Below are 16,130 nucleotides of genomic sequence, written 5' to 3'. Positions count from 1 at the left end.
CAGTGGCACTCCCCCCTCCAGATAACAGAGGGTCCCATGGAGGAGCCTGTCACACCTGCTCCCCTGGGGAGGGGGCGACACCAGGAGTGGACCTAGCCCGGCCCCTCCTGTTACAACGTGGGGAGATAGAGGCCCAAGGGCCCTCTGCCTACTGGTGGGGTCAGCGGGTTTGCGGGGGGCCACTGAGGCTTCCTAGGACCCCAGCCGATTCCAGCAGAGCCTACGTCCAGACGGGGTCCAGTGGGAACGACACTGTGGTGTCCCAGCCCTTCCACAGGGGCCTCTCGCCTCGGGGCACCAGGGTGGATATGACTGTGGAGCAGTGAGGAGTGGGAGCTTGCGCCCCTTCCCCAGAGCTGCCCGGCCCCGGCTGCCCTCTATCGCCCCTGGTGGCCGGCACAGGCACTGCGGCCCAGCCCTCGGCCTACACTGCATCCCTGGGACCCAACGGTGCCTGGCGAACCCCAATCCCCAGGCCTCACGTAGAGCCCTTGGACCGCCGTTTCTGCCCCTTGGGAGCAACGCTGTGCACAGTGTTCGGACGTGCAGATCCCGCCTCTCCACCCACACCCCTGCGAGCCCTTGGGTTTCGGTGAACTCCACTCACCTCCTCCCGGCTCTCCGTTGTCAGCACTCCTGACATTGGGCCCCAAACCGCGCCCCCCCCCCCGGTTGTCACCCATCTACCCCGTCACTGGAACCAAGTCCGTTTGAGGGCTGGCCGGGGCCGGCATCCTCACTTTCTGGCCCTTAGGATCTGAAACTGGGAAGGGCTTCACCCATCTTCTCGCGAGATAAATTCCGGTATTTCCGGGGTTTGTTGCCACGCTGAACAGGATCTTATTCTGTATTCTGTTTTCTAGTGGGTCATTGGCAGTCTTTAGAACTACAGATTTTTATAGGTTTTATACATTTCCTATCATCGATATGACTTTATGGCCCACTTTGCCAAATTCTTATGATTGTGCTAATCTGTCTCTGGCCCTCTCAGCTTTCCTAAAGCCACAGGCTGGTCTGTCCCTTCCCCGCAGGTCTGAACACCTCTCACTTCTTTTGCTCACCTGATGGTATGGCCTGGGGTCCTCCAAGCTCTGCTGGGGTCAGGAGGAGCGAGTGACGATCTGATTCTCCATCTTTAAGGGAATTTGTTCATTCTTCCCACGAAGTTTACAGGGCCCAACCCAGGTCCTGTCCAGGTGGCCCAGCATGACGCAAGCCGAGCCCATGCCCCCAGTTCTAATGTGGAAGGACGGCCAGAAATACAGGCTGTCACATCAGGGCTGGAGACCAGCAACGCGGGGGAGGGGAGGCAGGAGCCCAGGTGGGGGGGCGAGGAGGCCTGGGCCGCTTGCTGGAATCCATCACTCTCCCTGCTCAGCTAGTACATTCTTAGCACGTGACCACTGCCAAGAAAGCGCCTTTCTGTACCCAGTTTCCCAAGAACTTACATCCGAGAGAGAGCTGAACTTTATCGAATGCTGTTTCTACTTCTAGCAAGACCATCGTGATTTTTCATGTCACCCAAACACATGGACACATTTTCTGATGTTAAACTGTCCTCTCATTTTAATCAGGTCCAAGTCCCATTGGATCAAGTGGGTTTTTTCTAAATATTTTTGAGACGCCGGCATATTTTACTCAGGCTTTCTGCATACATGTTGTGAGTCTGTAATTTTCTTTTCTCGTACTGCCCTCACCCGGTTGTAGAACCCAGTTGGGACTGGCCTCCTGAAATGAGTCGCGTTTCCTCTATTTAATGTTTCTGGAACATCTCACATCAGACAAGTTCCTGTGTCTTGGAAGTCTGGCCCAGCCCCCTTTACCGACACCTGTCCTAGGTGTTCCTGGTGACAGAGGGGGAGGTGGAGCTGTGACTACTGTTTGCATTTACTTGTTACTAGTTTATTCACATTTTTAATTTCTACTTACACTGATCCTGGCATTTTATACTTTCCCAAAACATATCCATTTTTCTAAGTGTTCAAAGTTACTAGTACATAGCTGTTCCTAATACTCTCTTTTCTGTCTTATTCTCTGTGTCTGTAGTTAACCCTCCCATCTTCTGTATTGTTTTTTCTTGCTTCATGTTTAAAAAAATCATCAATCTTCTTAGAATATTCTTCTTTAGTACTCTTCAAAGACGGAATTTTACGTTTGTTAAATGTTCCGTTATTCTCCATTCGCTGAGTGTGACGTTCATAGACTTAAACATAGATGTATACATATGTGAATAGAAATAAATGAATCTAGGCATAGGTATACACAGCATGTGTGTAAAGGTGATTAAAACATTATCACTGCTGTGTCTTGCTTTTGTATTGGCTTTTATATTAAAATCACCAGTTTAATCATTTCCGCCTGTTACACCCACCACAGCTTCACGAATCTGAGCCCCGACTGCTGGTGCATGGATGTGTGTATGTTTACATGCAGGCACGTACGATGCTTTTCACCCTGAAATAACAAAACTCACGGCCCGGCTTTCCTTCTGTTTACTTTGTACGCTTATACTTCTGTCCTTCCAGGAATGTCTTTCGTAAACAAAATGCGGTTGAAGCATGTTTAACGCAGTCTAGGAATCTGATTTTCGATCACCTGTAACAACTTCAATCAGGCTTTAATCTGCTTCCTTATCCTGCTCGACTCTTCCTTCCTTCCTGCCTTCCCCTGGAGAGGTGAAGTTCCCTCCCATCTGAACGTTAAACATCCTGCCAGCATTTTTGCGGAGGTCACAGTTTCTTATTCAGCTCCAACTGCACTAGAGTTTCGCTTCCTTTTATCAGTGTCTTTCTCTTCCCCACCTGCCTCAGCTCCCACCTCACCTGGCTTCCGCTGTGATTCTCTTAATCACTAGGTCATATGGGAAATGCAGTGACTACCTCACACTTTCCCTTCTTGCTGGGAAACTTCTCTGAGTGTATTTTCACATCTGGTTCTCGCGCGGTGCCCACCGAGGCCCTGGACACCTGAGAATAAACAACCACTTTGCTTCTCAGTGACAGTTTAGCAGGACACACGATTCAAGGCCGTGAAATTCAAATTTCGACATCTCCTCTTCAACGTTTTGAAATCAACATCATCATCTTCTCGCTTTCAGTGTTTCTGCTGTGGAGTCAGATGCCACTCTTGACTCCTGTTTATTTTTTCTGGGCATTGTAGCATTTCTCCTTGCCACTACTACTCTTTAAGTCCTTTGGACGAGGGCTTTTTTACTTTGTTTAATTTGCACTTGGAGTGCTTTCCATCTGAGACCATCCAGCTTTGCACCTGAGAACCTGCTGCCTTGTGTCAATGGGTTTTACCTTCTTTTTCTAGGACTTCAGACACACGGGTGTTAACACGTCCCTTGCCCGTTTCTACCGATCTTTCCTTTGTATCTTCTCTTTCTCAGCCTCCATGCTGCCTCCTGGGAGTGTCCTGAGCTGGAGAACCCACTGTGCAGCCTGATTCCTGCCACCCTCCCTCCGACTGCAGCGCCCACAGGCTCCCGCTCAGTCCTGCCCCTGGTCCTTCCTGGCCTCTGCTTCTTCCTGCATCACGTTACCACCCCATCCCCAACCCCTTCCAGGTATGGACTATATTCATGTCCCTCAGAGTCTTAACACGGTGGCCCATTGATTCGGTTTCCTCTGCTCCTGGCTGTTCACTAGCTGTCTAAGGGGACAGGGCTTTCTAGAACCCACCTTATTTTGCCCCATGAGATCCTTCGCCCTTAGAGGCATCAGCTACCTGGGCTGGTGCTGGAGGGGAGGGGGAGGGGGCTACAGCCCAGACCTAAGTGTCCAGCGTGACAATCTGGGTCCAGCCCTCTCCATTGGCTCTACCCTGAAGATAGGGCCAGGGTAGGAGTAGGGGGGCACCCAGGCTGCCCCCAACAGCACCCCTGGCCTCCTCCCCTCGGGGCCATGCTGCCCCCAACAGCACCCCTGGCCTCCTCCCCTCGGGGCCATGCTGCCCCCAACAGCACCCCTGGCCTCCTCCCCTCGGGGCCATGCTGCCCCCACGCAGGCTCTAGGACTCAGCGCTTCCTCGGTCTCGGGGCACCACGCCCCTCTAGAGCACCGGGAACTGGGATAAAACCCAACTTTGCTTGTGTGGCACCCCGGTCCCCAGAGGGGCACAGGGGCCAAACGGGCCTCTCCGGTCAGGCGCGTTCATGGCAGCAGGCCCAGGAGGCCACCCCGCAGGGCCCACACGAAGCAGTGAACACAAGGCCTTGAGGAAGTGGTTGCTCCTTTCTTAACTTACTGGGTTTCACATGGTACCGAAGCGCCCACCCAGAGGCCCCTCAGGGTCCCGCAGTCCCGAGTCAGGGCTTCCCGGGCTGGGCAGGAGGCGGGCAGCCCTCCAGCGCCCAGGGGTGCAGTGGGCATGTCTGGCTGCCCATAAATACCTTTCCATAAATACGGCCCAGCTGTTTCCAGGTAAACAGGCTGAGCTGCAGCAGTCCCCGGGCCTAGCACCAGAAGAACCTGCTCCGAGGGCAGGGGCCCCACGCCCGCACCTGCACCCACACCTGCCCGCAGTCCCGCCCCAGGGCGCCGGCCGGGGGCTTCCTCCACACTGTGGCCCCGCGCCGGTGCCCCGGTGCTGCAGAGTGCGGCTGGGCAGGGCCTCCCTCCTCGTGGCCAGACGATCCTTGCAGCTGCACGACTGTCCCCAGGCCTCGGAGACAAGGGCGGGGCAGGAGTCCCGGCCCCCGGCGTCCCTCCTCCGTGGTCACCAAGGCCCCTGGGTCCTCTCAGCGGCCCCTGGGAGACAGGCCTCGGCGGGCGCTGCCCCTGAGCTACTGCTTCTCTGCGCTGCTGCTGCTGAGACCGGGGCGGTGGGAGGCTGACTGTGAAGCCACTGAAGGGGCAGGAGACGAGCAGGTCACCCCGGGGCAGGGGCAGACTCTCCACGTTTTCAGAGCTCTGGGCTCAGGACTCCCCTCCTGTCCTTCCAGCCCCAGCCCGACAGAGGGGGGCAGCCCAGCCGCTCCTCCCCAGCTGCCCCCGACGCCTCGTCTCTGCGGTCCAGATTCTGGAATGCCCAGCACCCAGTGGGGCCCAGATCACACGCAAGTGCCCCATTCTCACCCCTCCTCTGGCCTCAGTCTGCTGGTAACGAACACGCGATGCCACCAAATGCCACCCTCCTGGCAAAGTGGGGATGCCCCCGGCCCCCTTACCTGGGCCCAGGGCTGTGGATGGGGTCTCGGGGAACTGGGAGGGCCCACCTGAAGGCAGACAGACACGCTACTGCCCCACCCTTTGGTGGGTAACAGAAACGGGGCAGCGAGGCCTGCAGGGACCCCCACTCCCACCCTGCAGGGCCTCTCCCCACCTCACTCCTATGCAAATGATGGGGCTCTCCCGCTCCCCAAAGGCAAGTCCCCAGCCCTGCCTGCTGGAAGAGGGGCCGGGAGGTGGGACTTCGGGCTGGATGGGGAGGGACTAAGCAGGGTCCACTCCAGGACAGAGGGCAGCGAGGCCCTGCCTGTCCTCCTTCCCAGCAGGGCTCTGCTCAAGCAGACGGGGCCTCAGGCAGGTGAACCCCCAACTCCTGACCCTCGCTGAAGGTCAAGGACGCCTGCGGCGCAGTACCATACCTGACCACCAGGTGCCGCCATGGACAGCGTTCATCCCAGCACCAGCCCCCCAGGTTCTGCCTCCACCTGCCCCACCCCACCCCTCTGCAGGAGGTGGGATCCTTCCCCTAAAGGTGCTTAACAGTTTGGGGCCAGGGCTGCCTCGACGAGGCTCAAGAAGATGCACACACAGTATGAAGACCACGGCTGGGGTCCCCAAGCCAAGGAGCCCAGGCTGGAATCCCCGCTCACAGCCTGGCTCCCCCTTCGCCCCGTCGCAGGGCCTGCCGGCACAGGCCCCAAGCCAGCCTCTGCTCTCGCTTGGCAGACACGACCTCTCGGTGCTGCCTCTTCCCAGGCGCAGGCTGGGCCTGGGGGAGGGGACCAGGACACCAGAGGAGCACAGCTGGCCGGAGGGGCAGGGCACCCCGAGCTCTGCCTGCAGACAGCACATTCCCCCAGAGGCTCAGGGGGCTGAGAGGCCACGGTGTCATCACGGCACCTTCCCCGACCCTGCCCATGGGTGCAAACAGGAACACGAATGCACTGGAGCACAGGCATGCCGTGAAGCACACGTGCGCATGGGAGCACACACAGGCACTGGCACGCACACACTGGGACACACGCAGGTGCTAGCGTGCACAGACGGGAGCACACGCCTGTGCTACTGCACACACATGCACGGGTGCACCGTCGTGCCCTGGTTCACACACACACAGGGCGAGGAAGGGGTGGGGCGGTGGGCTGTGTCTGCGCCCACCCACGCTGGATCACCCAGCCCTGCCCGTGGGGTCTCCGCCCTCTGCAGTTTGAGCCCACCCCAGCCGCTGTCTGGGCCTGGAGTCAGCAGGGCACGGCTGGCTGGCCCACGGCCGAGTCCGGCCCCGTGGTCCAAGGGCTGGAAGGTTCACACTTGGCCCGTGAGAGGCCTGCAGATACCACGGGTGCCGCGCTGGGTTGGTGACCTTTGGCCCAGCCAGCAGAGAGTCATCCCTCTCTCCCCCGAGCCTGACTCACCCTGCTGGCACATGGGCCCCATGTAGCCGTCCACGCAGTGGCACTGCCCACTGACAGCGTCGCAGTCAGCCCCACCCCCGCAGGAGCAGCGCAAGGCACAGCCTGGCCCGAAGAAGCCGCTTCTGCAGCCTGAGGGCACAAGACACGGGAGAGACGGGCCTGAGTGCCACTCCCGTCTGCCTGCGGCAGAGACCCCAGGCTTCGGGCCGCCCCGTGGGGGATGTGCGGGAGCAAGGACCTCGGGCCTCAGCTTCCCTGTCCTGCAGGAGCTCTCACATGGGAAAGCGCAGGGCACCAGGCACCGGCCCAGGATCACTGCCCCGCCTTCCCGCCCAGCCCCCAGCTGGCAAAGGGGAGCTGGTGGTCAGGGATGCTCCCTCCAGGGCGAGACGGCCAAGAGCCACGAGGACGTGTGTGGAGCCCCCAGGGCCGGCGCCTCCTCCCGGGCACGTCTGGGAGGCTGGCACGTTTCCTTCCCACCTAACTGGGCCCACGCCCAAGGGAGAGGCTAACCGGGGACTCAGGTGGGGGCCAGAGGGTGGGACTGGCCTTGACAACCCAAGCAGGAGCTCCGTGCTGGGGCCCCTGCAGAGGGAGGGGTTGGGCACGGTGCCCAGGCCACACGTGGCACAGGTGGGGCTCCTTCAACACGGTCAAAAACACTGACAGAGACCCGCGCCCATGCCCCCCACCAAGCGGGACCCCAGACTCACCCAGGTCACAGGTGGCCCCCATGAGCCCCGGGGGGCATAGGCAGTGGCCGGTGACAGGGTCGCAGGGCACCCCATCCTCGCAGTCACACTGCTGGTTGCAGCCTTCTCCAAATGAGCCCGGCTCACACCCTGGTGGGGGCAGTGGGCTTAGCATCACCTGTCCCGTACCCGGGGGTGAGGGGCCGGATGGAGAACGTGGGCGCACGGACCACTCACCCTTCTCGCAGAACTGGCCGCGGAAGCCAGCAGGGCAGAGGCACCTGCCACTGACGGGGTCGCAGGGGGCGCCGTGCTGACACTCGCACGTCCCCCGGCAGCCAGCCCCGTGGAAGCCAGCGGGACAGGCTGAGGGAGACCCGGGTTGGAGCTCCTGACTCAGTTTGCCCAGAGTGAGCAAAGGACCGGGTCAGGGGCCCAGCTCCCCTGTCCTCCCACCCAGGCCCGGCCCTGAGCCGGGACCTCTGGCCCGGGAGCCCCACCAAAGCTGGGGTCAGGCCTCATCTCATCGGGCCCCCGCGGGGAGTGACACGGAAAGCGGAGGAGCGGATGCCGGGACAGGGGCCGCCCCCACAACTCACGGTGCTCGCAGGCCTGGCCGTAGAAGCCGGGGCCGCAGTGGCAGGCGCCCGACGACGGCTCACAGGTGCCGTGGTTGCGGCAGGAGCATTCCAGGCGGCAGGCGGCACCGTAGCGCCCGGCGGGGCAGGCTGGGGAGGGGGCCGGTGGGTCAGCCTCCTGCCACGGGAGAGCAGGGGGCACGCGCTGGCCCCTGGGCACTAGCCTGATCCGCGGGAGCCCGGCAGCCTCGCCCGGCCCTACAGCAACCTGCAGCCCCCGCAAACACCCTCGAGCTACGGCCCCCCTCGGGAGTCCAGGGCCCCCATCCTGCCACCACCACATCGGGTACGGCCTCGCTCCCCTGCAGGCACCACCCCTGCAGCTCACACGGCGATGTGGCCCCCAGGCTGTCCCGGACAGACACTCACCCAGCTCGCAGTGCAGCCCAGTCCAGCCCAGGCCGCAGGAGCAGCTGCCGCTGGCGGCGTGGCACAGGCCCCCGTTCCTGCAGGAGCACATGTGCTCACAGTTCACACCAAACCGGTTCTGGGGGCAACCTGGGGACAGTCGGGAACTGCTCAGAGCTCTGGCCCAGGGACGCAACCCCCAGATCTGACAGTCATTCAACAAGCACTCCCTGGGCCTCTCAGAACCAGTCCCTGCCCCCTGGGCACACACGCGCCAGGAAACAACACCAACCACATCCTGCCCATTCATCCATCCTCCGCAGATGCCGGGCCTGGTCGGCGCTGAGGATAACAGGATGAAAGGGACCAGGGCCCGCCAGGGGCTGTGAGTGCCTGCCCAGCTGGCGGGAGGGGGTCAGGGAAGTCTTCCTGGAGGTGGCAGCACAGAGGAGGCTGGGCAACCCTGCACTCCAGGTGGCCCCTGTTCACACGCTGATTGACCCATGGCTACCGTCCTTCCCTGCGGGCCTCGGGGAGTGTGACCGGCCCCTTGACGAGGACCAGAGGGCGGCAGGGGGCTCAGATCTACCAGGGTGCGGGGCCAGGCCAAGCAGGGCCTTGAGGACCGTGCATGCCACTGTAAGCATGAGCCCCACCACAGTCCCCAGGGACTGCCCCAGCTCCCCACCATGGGCTGGGCTCCAGGCCTCCCTCTCTGTGGGGTCCCTGGCCACTGGGCCCGGTAGAAAGGCCAGAGGGACCCCAACCCAAGAGGACATCAGCCAGAAGGCTGGCTCCGTCCTCAGACGAAACAGCCACCTGACCCCTCCTGCTGGGGGGGGCTCTGGGTCAGAACGGGTTCATCCCCCACTGGCCACAGGGAACTGGACAGGTCACTTGATGGCCTGAGCCTTGGAGTCACAGGTCAAGACAAGGCGTGGGATGCTATTGGATGACCCAATGACCCGAGTGGACGCTGCTGTCAACACAAGCTAGACCCTCACTTATCCTCAGGGTACTTGGGGGATTAATGGCGGGGACCCAGTTCTCCGCCAGTGACCCCAGGGCTTCACCCCATCACCCTCCCCCCGAGGCTGAGGGAGTGATACCCATGAAGTATCCAAGGCAGCAGGGGGAGCAGGCTCTCACCGTGCTCACAGTGGACGCCGGTCCTCCCGGGGGGGCAGGAGCAGGTGCCGGTCACGGGGTCACAAGCCGCCCCCTGCCCACAACTGCACACGTGGGCACAGCGGGGGCCAAAGCGGCCGTGTGGACAGGCTGCCAGGAGGAAATGGGAGGGTGGCCACTCCAGGCAGGATCCCCCCTCTCTCTGCCGTGTCAACCTGGGACAGGGCGGGATGGGCCAGGGAAGGCGGGGTGGGGAGACTCCCTTGTCTGCCCAGATGCGGCAGGGCTGCCTGCTGCCACGCCCCCTGCCTACTGGCTCTGCTGGGGGCCGGCCTGCGCTGCACTTCCCGTGACTCACGGTGGCCCCCCGCCCACCCCGCCAGCCCAGCCAGGATTCCAGATGATTAGAAGGGCCCCACCTGGCTCAGGGAAAGGCCATTCTCTCGGCAGCATGCCCAGCTGGCCTCTGCACGGCCCCTGGTGGACACGGCCTGAGCCGGGGCACAGCACACGGCCAGGCAGAGCTGGCCGGCAGGGATGCTTTGGTCACATGGAACCCCCAGCTCAGCCCGGCCTGCGGCCAGGCCCCGGGGGGCGGGCCCAAGAAGGGGGTGGTCAGGGGCTGTCCTCCCCGCAGGCTGGCTAACCCTAACCACCGAGGCGCAGGGAGGAGCTGCCCCTGCCCTCACCCTGGCCACTCACCGAGGCTGCAGTCCGTTCCGAGGAACCCAGGTGGGCAGTGGCAGGCCCCTGTGGCCGCGTCACAGGAGCCCCCGTTGAGACACCCACACAGCTGCTCACAGCCGGGCCCGAACCGCCCGGGCGGGCACCCTGCAGGGGGAGGGGCCAGCTGCCAGGGGCCAGGGGGCTCACAAAGCCCCTGACCTCCCACGTCATCCTTCCCGAGGGCCCAGCGGGCAGCATGGGCACACTCAGGTTGCTGGCAGCCGGCACCGTGGTAGCCAGCAGCACACACGCAGGCCCCTGAGGCAGGGTGGCAGGCCTGGTCCTCGCCGGGACACTGACACTTCTGCCCACAGTTCTCCCCAAAGGCACCGGGCGGGCAGGCTGGGGTGAGGAGGCAGGAGGTCAGTGCCGGCCCTGCCTGGAGTGGGCATCCTCCCGGGAGTCGCCTCCCGGAGCCCCTCCTGGGGGTAGAGGTTTGGGGCCCAGCACAGGGGCACATGTGGCCTGAGCCACCCACTGCCCAAGGGCCCGCCCAGGTTGGTCACCTACCCTGCTCACAGCCGGGCCCAGTGAAGCCTGGGGGACAGTGACACTCTCCGGTGACGGGGTGGCAGGCAACGCCGGGTGGGCACTGGCAGCGCTGGGCACAGGCCTCTCCAAACCAGCCGGGCGGGCAGGCTGCAGGGAGGCATGGGCCCGGAGGGGTCATCGTGTGAAGGGCCCAGCCCCACCCAGAGCACCAGCGGAGCTGGGGGCTCGCCATTCTCACACCGCAAGCCCCTCAATCCCAGCGGGCAGAGGCACGCCCTGGTGACGCGGTGGCAGGCGGCACCCCCCCCCGCCGGCGGGCACAGTTCTCCTCTCACAGAGAACCCGAACGCGCCCTTGGGACAGGCTGCGGGGAAAGAGGCGGGCGGGCTGCTCGGGGCGGCTCCCTGGACAGAGGCGGGGAGGCCCCGGGAGCTCAGCCCACAGCCCTGCCCCCTGCCTGTCCGTTGCCCACCCCGGGGAGGCCTCCACACCCTGGCGTGAGCCGAGGCCACACCGGAGGGGCCCTAACCCGCCCCACTCACGGCTCTGGCACTCATCCCCGGTCCAGCCGGCCGGGCAGCGGCAGTGGCCTGTGTGCCGGTCACAGAGGCCGCCGTGGAGGCACCCGCAGACGTGCTGGCAGCCGGCTCCGGAGAACCCCGGGGGGCACTCTGCAGAGGCTGGGGCAGGGGAGGGGACCGGTGAGGGTCCAGCCCCTGGGGCCCAGGACACCCCCGCCCACCCCTGCTTCCCGCACCCAGAGCCTCGGATCCCGTGTCCTTGGGAGGGAGGGGTGCCCAGTGGGCTGGTGACACTGCAGGCCACACCCCAGGACCCTGACCCCCAGCTCCAGGCAGCCACAGGGGCAGGGGCTGCACCGAGGCAGGCCGGGGCGCTGGCCCTGGGTTCCAGACCCCAGGGTCCCTCCTTCCTCCTCCGCCCGCCTGCCGGCGCTCACCCTCCTCACAGGCCAGCCCAGCCCAGCCCTCGGGGCAGGTGCAGTGGCCTGAGACGGGGTCACAGGTGCCCCGGTTCAGGCAGAGGCAGGAATGCTGGCAGTCCGTGCCGTAGAGGCCCACGGGGCAGGCTGGGGACGGAGAGAGAAGTGACCTGCAGCATCCCCACCGGCCAGGCCGGGGGCCTGAACCCTCCGAGGGCCAGCCCACTGGACCTGCAGGCCCGCCCCAAAGGGCAGGGACCTAGGGCTGCCTCTAGGACGACCTGCTCCAGGGCTCCCCGGGCCCCGCTGCCCAGCCTCCGGGGGCTCAGGGCTGAAGGGTGTGGTCCTAAGCCTTCCTCCCCTGCCCCGGTGCCCCATGGCGGGGGCATGGCCCCCACCCTCCCTGCCCTCCATTCCCAGTGAGCTGTGTGTCCACCTCGCGCCCGACACCGTGTGACCTTGCACGGCCCAGGGAGGGGCAAGCACGTTGCCTGACCCCAGACTCCTGGGCAGGGCTTACCCTGTAGGCAGGTGGGCCCCATCCAGCCAGGGCCACAGTGACACTGCCCGTGGACAGGATCACAGGAGGCCCCATTAAAGCAGGAGCAGGCCTGGCTGCAGTTGTGGCCGTACGTGTGGGCTGGGCAGGCTGCAGGAGAGAGGAGCGGTCAGGGGCCGGAGGGACAGACCCCGGGAGGGGCTGCAGCAGATGGTCCCGGGCTGCTGTGGTCCATCTGCCCCTCCCTCTGGCCTGGGCACCAGTCAGGGTGGCCACAGATAAGGACTGACCCTAACCCTAACGGGCAGCACCCAGGGCTGATGGGGGCCTCACGCACTCTGGGCACAGCGGGGACCCCGACGGCCAGGAGGGCAGAGGCAGGAGCCGTTTACGGCGTCGCAGGGCACCCCGCTGCTGCAGTCACAGGCGCGGTGGCAGTCCACTCCGAAGAAGCCGGCAGGGCAGGCTGCAGGCAGGGGGCGGTGATGGGAGATGGCCAGGGGTCACGGGTCCCCACCCACACGCCCGGCCACCCCGGCCTGCACCCTGGCTCACCGCGCTCACAGAAGGTTCCCCTCCAGCCGGCCGGGCAGGTGCAGGCCCCACTGACATGGTCACAGGCTGCCCCGTGCTCACACTGGCACTGCCGCCCACAGCCCGGCCCGAAGTAGCCCTGGGGACACCCTGAGACACCAGACCATCAGCTGGGGGGACGGTGAGCCTGACCTAATCCTCCCCAGGCCTCCACCACCACCGGGCCAGGGCCCGGGACTGTGGGGCGGGAGGAGCCCCTCCACACCCAAGGCCTCTGCACCCGTCCCCCAGGCAGGAACCGAGCCCCAAGCCCTGGGGAGGAGGGAGCCCCAGGCCCACCCAGACCCACCAACCCGGCCAGGGCAAGGCCCTCGTTCCTTAGCAGACACCTTCCTCCCCTTCTCCAGGTGCCAGGTGTCCTGTGGGGCGCAACCGGCCCCACCTCTCCCTGCTGCGCCAGGTGGGCCTTCTGTTGGGCCCAGGCAGGTGGGAGGGTGGAGCCTGGCCCAGGCTGGGGAGGGATGGGGGTCGGCTCAGGCAAGGAGACTCCCTGTTTGTCCAGGAACAGGAAGGCAGGACTAGGTCCCCGACACTTGGGCACGTGCACACGCGCGTATGCATGTGCGTGTGCGTGCGTGTGCGCGTGTGCACGTGCACGTGTGCGGGCGGGGCCGGGACTCACGCTGCTCGCACCACAGGCCCACATAGCCGGCCTCACACAGACACAGGCCGCTGATGGCGTCGCAGCTCCCGTGGCCTGCGCTGCAGTTGCAGGTGTGGCTGCAGTTGGGGCCCCAGTGGCCGCTGTCACAGGCTGCAACAGGGGCCGGGTCACCCTGTGCAGGTGACCACAGCCACGATGGGGTCCAGGGCCCTCCCCGGGGCCTGGGCGGAGGCTTCCCCAGGGCAGGGCAGGGACGCTTGCACACCAGGCCGCCTACCTCTCTGGCAGCTGAGGCCGGTCCACCCTGGGGCGCAGCTGCAGTGGCCAGTCACCGGGTGGCAGAGCCCGTCGTTGACGCAGGAGCATCGCATCTGGCAGCTGGGCCCAAACCACCCTGCTGGGCAAGCTGCAGGGAGGGCAGGGTGAGCACACTGGGGACATGGACACGGGGGCAGGGGGACATGGGTACGGGACACAGGGGTGGGACACGGGGATCACAGGCGGGGCCGAGGTCGGGGCGGCGGGCACTCACTGTCCTGGCAGCGGCTGCCCGTGAAGCCGGGGCGGCACAGGCAGGCTCCGGTCTCAGGCTCACAGGAGGCACCATGCTCGCACGCCGGACAGATCTCCTGGCAGCCGAGCCCCCAGCGACCCTCAGGACAATCTAGCCCCACCACAGCCAGTCAGTCTCCCCTGGGGCCTTGCTGGGCCCATCGGGGAGCAGGAATTTCTGTTCCCACCTGAGCTGTCCCGGAGGAGGGAGAGGGACAGGTCACGGGAACCCCCAGCCTCCTCATGGGTGGCAGGCTACAGGGCGTCCATCCCCAGAAAGGGAGCACCTGCCCTAGAATGGCTCAACAGGCAAAAGAGGGGCACCCAGAGTGAACAGGTGTCTAGAGGACAAGCCACAGGCCCGGGGAGGGCTGGGGGCCGCTGGTCAACCTGTCTCCACGGCTGACAGTTCCTAGCGTGTGCAGCCTCTGTGGGCATGGCCACAGGGCGCCCACAGGTGCCCACGTCCAGACCCAAGGCTGGTTGGTGTGAGCTCTCGCAGTTGCTGTGGACTGGCCTGGGGTCTGCAGGGCTCCAGGGCTGAGGCCAGGGCTCCCCAAACACAGCTCAGTGCTGGGGTCCCCAAACACAGCCCAGAGTTGGGGTCCCCAAATAGGATCCAGGCTGGGCTCCCCAAACACAGCCCGGGGCTGGGGTCCCCAAACACGGCCTGGGGCTGGGGTCCCAAAATGGGATCCAGGCTGGGCTCCCCAAACACGGCCAGGAGTCATGCAGCCCAGGGCGGTTAGGAGAGCCCGGGACAAGGCTGCCACTCACCTGCCCCACAGTCAGCCCCGGTCCTCCCAGGAGGGCACAGGCACCGCCCCGTGACCAGGTCGCAGGGGGCGCCCTCGCAGGAGCAGGAGCCTGAGCAGTTCCTGCCGAACGTCCCGGCCGGGCACTCTGCGGGGGAGGGCGGGGGGCCTCAGCCACCACCACGAGGAGCTGCCGTCCTCCCCTTGCGGCCCCGCCCCGCCCCGGGCACCCGCCCCGGCACCTGCCCCCTGCCCCAGCAGCGTTGCTGGACACAGCTGCGGTCCCCTGGGTGACGAGGGCGGTCACGGGAGCGGGCAGGAGACGGGGGACATGGAGCAGGACGAGGAGGGGCCTGCTTGGGCTGACCCTCCTTGGGGAGTGGTGGTGAGGGGCGGCCTGGAGACCACAGGCCAGCAGGGCTCGGGGGGCGGGCAGCCAGGACCCTGGAGAGCGGGCGCAGGGCTGCCTCTGCCTTCCTCTCACTTTGGTGCACCCTGGGGACCCCCTGCTGGTCACCCCCGTGTTCAGGAATGAGCGGCCAGGCAGCTCCGGGCCCACAGCAGGGCTTCGGGAAAGAATGCAGGGGCCGCGGAGCCTCGCCCCACCCGTGAGGGCTGCAGTGGCCACTCTGGTGGCCTTGCAGGGCGCCGCGCCAGACCTCACACCTGCCCTGGCTGGGGAGGCAACGCGGTGGAGGGAGGGCCCTGCCAGCCCCAGCACCGTGTGGCTGCCCCAGTGCTGCTGGAGGGAAAGCTCCCAGCTCAGGAAGGCCAGCACGGACCTGGAGAGGGCGGGCGGAGGCACCCTCCACACCAAAGAATCAGAGCCCACCCCGCACCCAAACACCCAGCGGGGCTGAGAACTGAGGACGCTCCCTGCCTGAGGGGCGTGAGGTGTCAGGGGGTGGGCGGGCGCCAGGCCTGGGGTCTCCCTGGGCCCCGAGATGGGCTCCGGACAAAGAACACACCCTGGTGAACTGTTGCCGTGAGGGCCCATGGCGTGCGGGCACAGGCCCGCCCACTGGACCGCAGGTGCAGCGCAGGGCACTCACCCAGGCACCCACGCAGTGCGGACCGGGGCGGGCAGGGAGGCCCGGCGGGGCCGGATGGAGCTGTCCCGCCACCTAGGGGAGCCCCCGCTCCACTGACTGGGGGCAGACGCGTGTTTGGGGGTTAATACTTTCCAGACCTAACAGCAGGGGGGAGCCCGTTACTGCTGTAAAAATATGTGTGTCATTTCCTGTGGCTCATCCTTGGGGCCCTGGAGGCTTTATAAAGAAAAAAGGAAAAGGAAGACGAAGAAAACCAGCAGGGAAGGGCTGGGGTGAAGGCCTTCCGTGTCCCCAGCACACGGGCCGCCAGAGGGCAGGTGCAGGCAGGCCTGCCGTGCGGGAGTGCAGGGGGAGACTGAGCCCGGCTGGGGCTGCGCGGTGGCCCCCAGGTGCAGGCAGGCCTGCCGCGTGCGGGAGTGCAGGGGGAGACTGACCCCTGGCTGGGGCTGCGCGGTGGCCCCCAGGCCACTTAGGGGCAGCTGGGCGGGCAGCTCTGGCTGCGGGGGACTCGAGCCGCTGCCCCG

At 65.0% G+C, this 16,130-nt stretch overlaps 1 protein-coding gene across 1 annotated transcript in view; it reads right to left on the bottom strand.

Annotated features, from left to right (window-relative positions):
- Window positions 1–3,774: 3,774 nt before the first annotated feature.
- Window positions 3,775–16,130, bottom strand: part of MEGF6 (multiple EGF like domains 6) — a gene marked incomplete at both ends in the record, with an annotated part of 100,731 nt that continues 88,375 nt past the window's right edge. Inside the window, 22 exons of the mRNA XM_082677445.1 lie at window positions 3,775–3,825; window positions 4,266–4,837; window positions 5,171–5,218; window positions 6,587–6,715; window positions 7,300–7,428; window positions 7,516–7,644; window positions 7,878–8,006; window positions 8,286–8,414; window positions 9,414–9,542; window positions 10,095–10,223; window positions 10,323–10,460; window positions 10,629–10,757; window positions 10,840–10,974; window positions 11,153–11,281; window positions 11,569–11,697; window positions 12,071–12,199; window positions 12,387–12,515; window positions 12,605–12,733; window positions 13,266–13,397; window positions 13,525–13,653; window positions 13,780–13,911; window positions 14,577–14,702. Of these exons, the coding sequence (XP_082533571.1) occupies window positions 3,775–3,825; window positions 4,266–4,837; window positions 5,171–5,218; window positions 6,587–6,715; window positions 7,300–7,428; window positions 7,516–7,644; window positions 7,878–8,006; window positions 8,286–8,414; window positions 9,414–9,542; window positions 10,095–10,223; window positions 10,323–10,460; window positions 10,629–10,757; window positions 10,840–10,974; window positions 11,153–11,281; window positions 11,569–11,697; window positions 12,071–12,199; window positions 12,387–12,515; window positions 12,605–12,733; window positions 13,266–13,397; window positions 13,525–13,653; window positions 13,780–13,911; window positions 14,577–14,702 (3,140 nt within the window). The remainder of the gene's footprint in view (window positions 3,826–4,265; window positions 4,838–5,170; window positions 5,219–6,586; window positions 6,716–7,299; window positions 7,429–7,515; window positions 7,645–7,877; window positions 8,007–8,285; window positions 8,415–9,413; window positions 9,543–10,094; window positions 10,224–10,322; window positions 10,461–10,628; window positions 10,758–10,839; window positions 10,975–11,152; window positions 11,282–11,568; window positions 11,698–12,070; window positions 12,200–12,386; window positions 12,516–12,604; window positions 12,734–13,265; window positions 13,398–13,524; window positions 13,654–13,779; window positions 13,912–14,576; window positions 14,703–16,130) is intronic.

Source organism: Grampus griseus, assembly GCF_964374135.1.
Source record: "Grampus griseus genome assembly, chromosome: 1".
Lineage (NCBI taxonomy): Eukaryota > Metazoa > Chordata > Mammalia > Artiodactyla > Delphinidae > Grampus > Grampus griseus.
The sequence above is the reverse complement of the archived record's forward strand: the minus strand, read 5'-3'. Positions and strand labels throughout refer to the sequence as shown.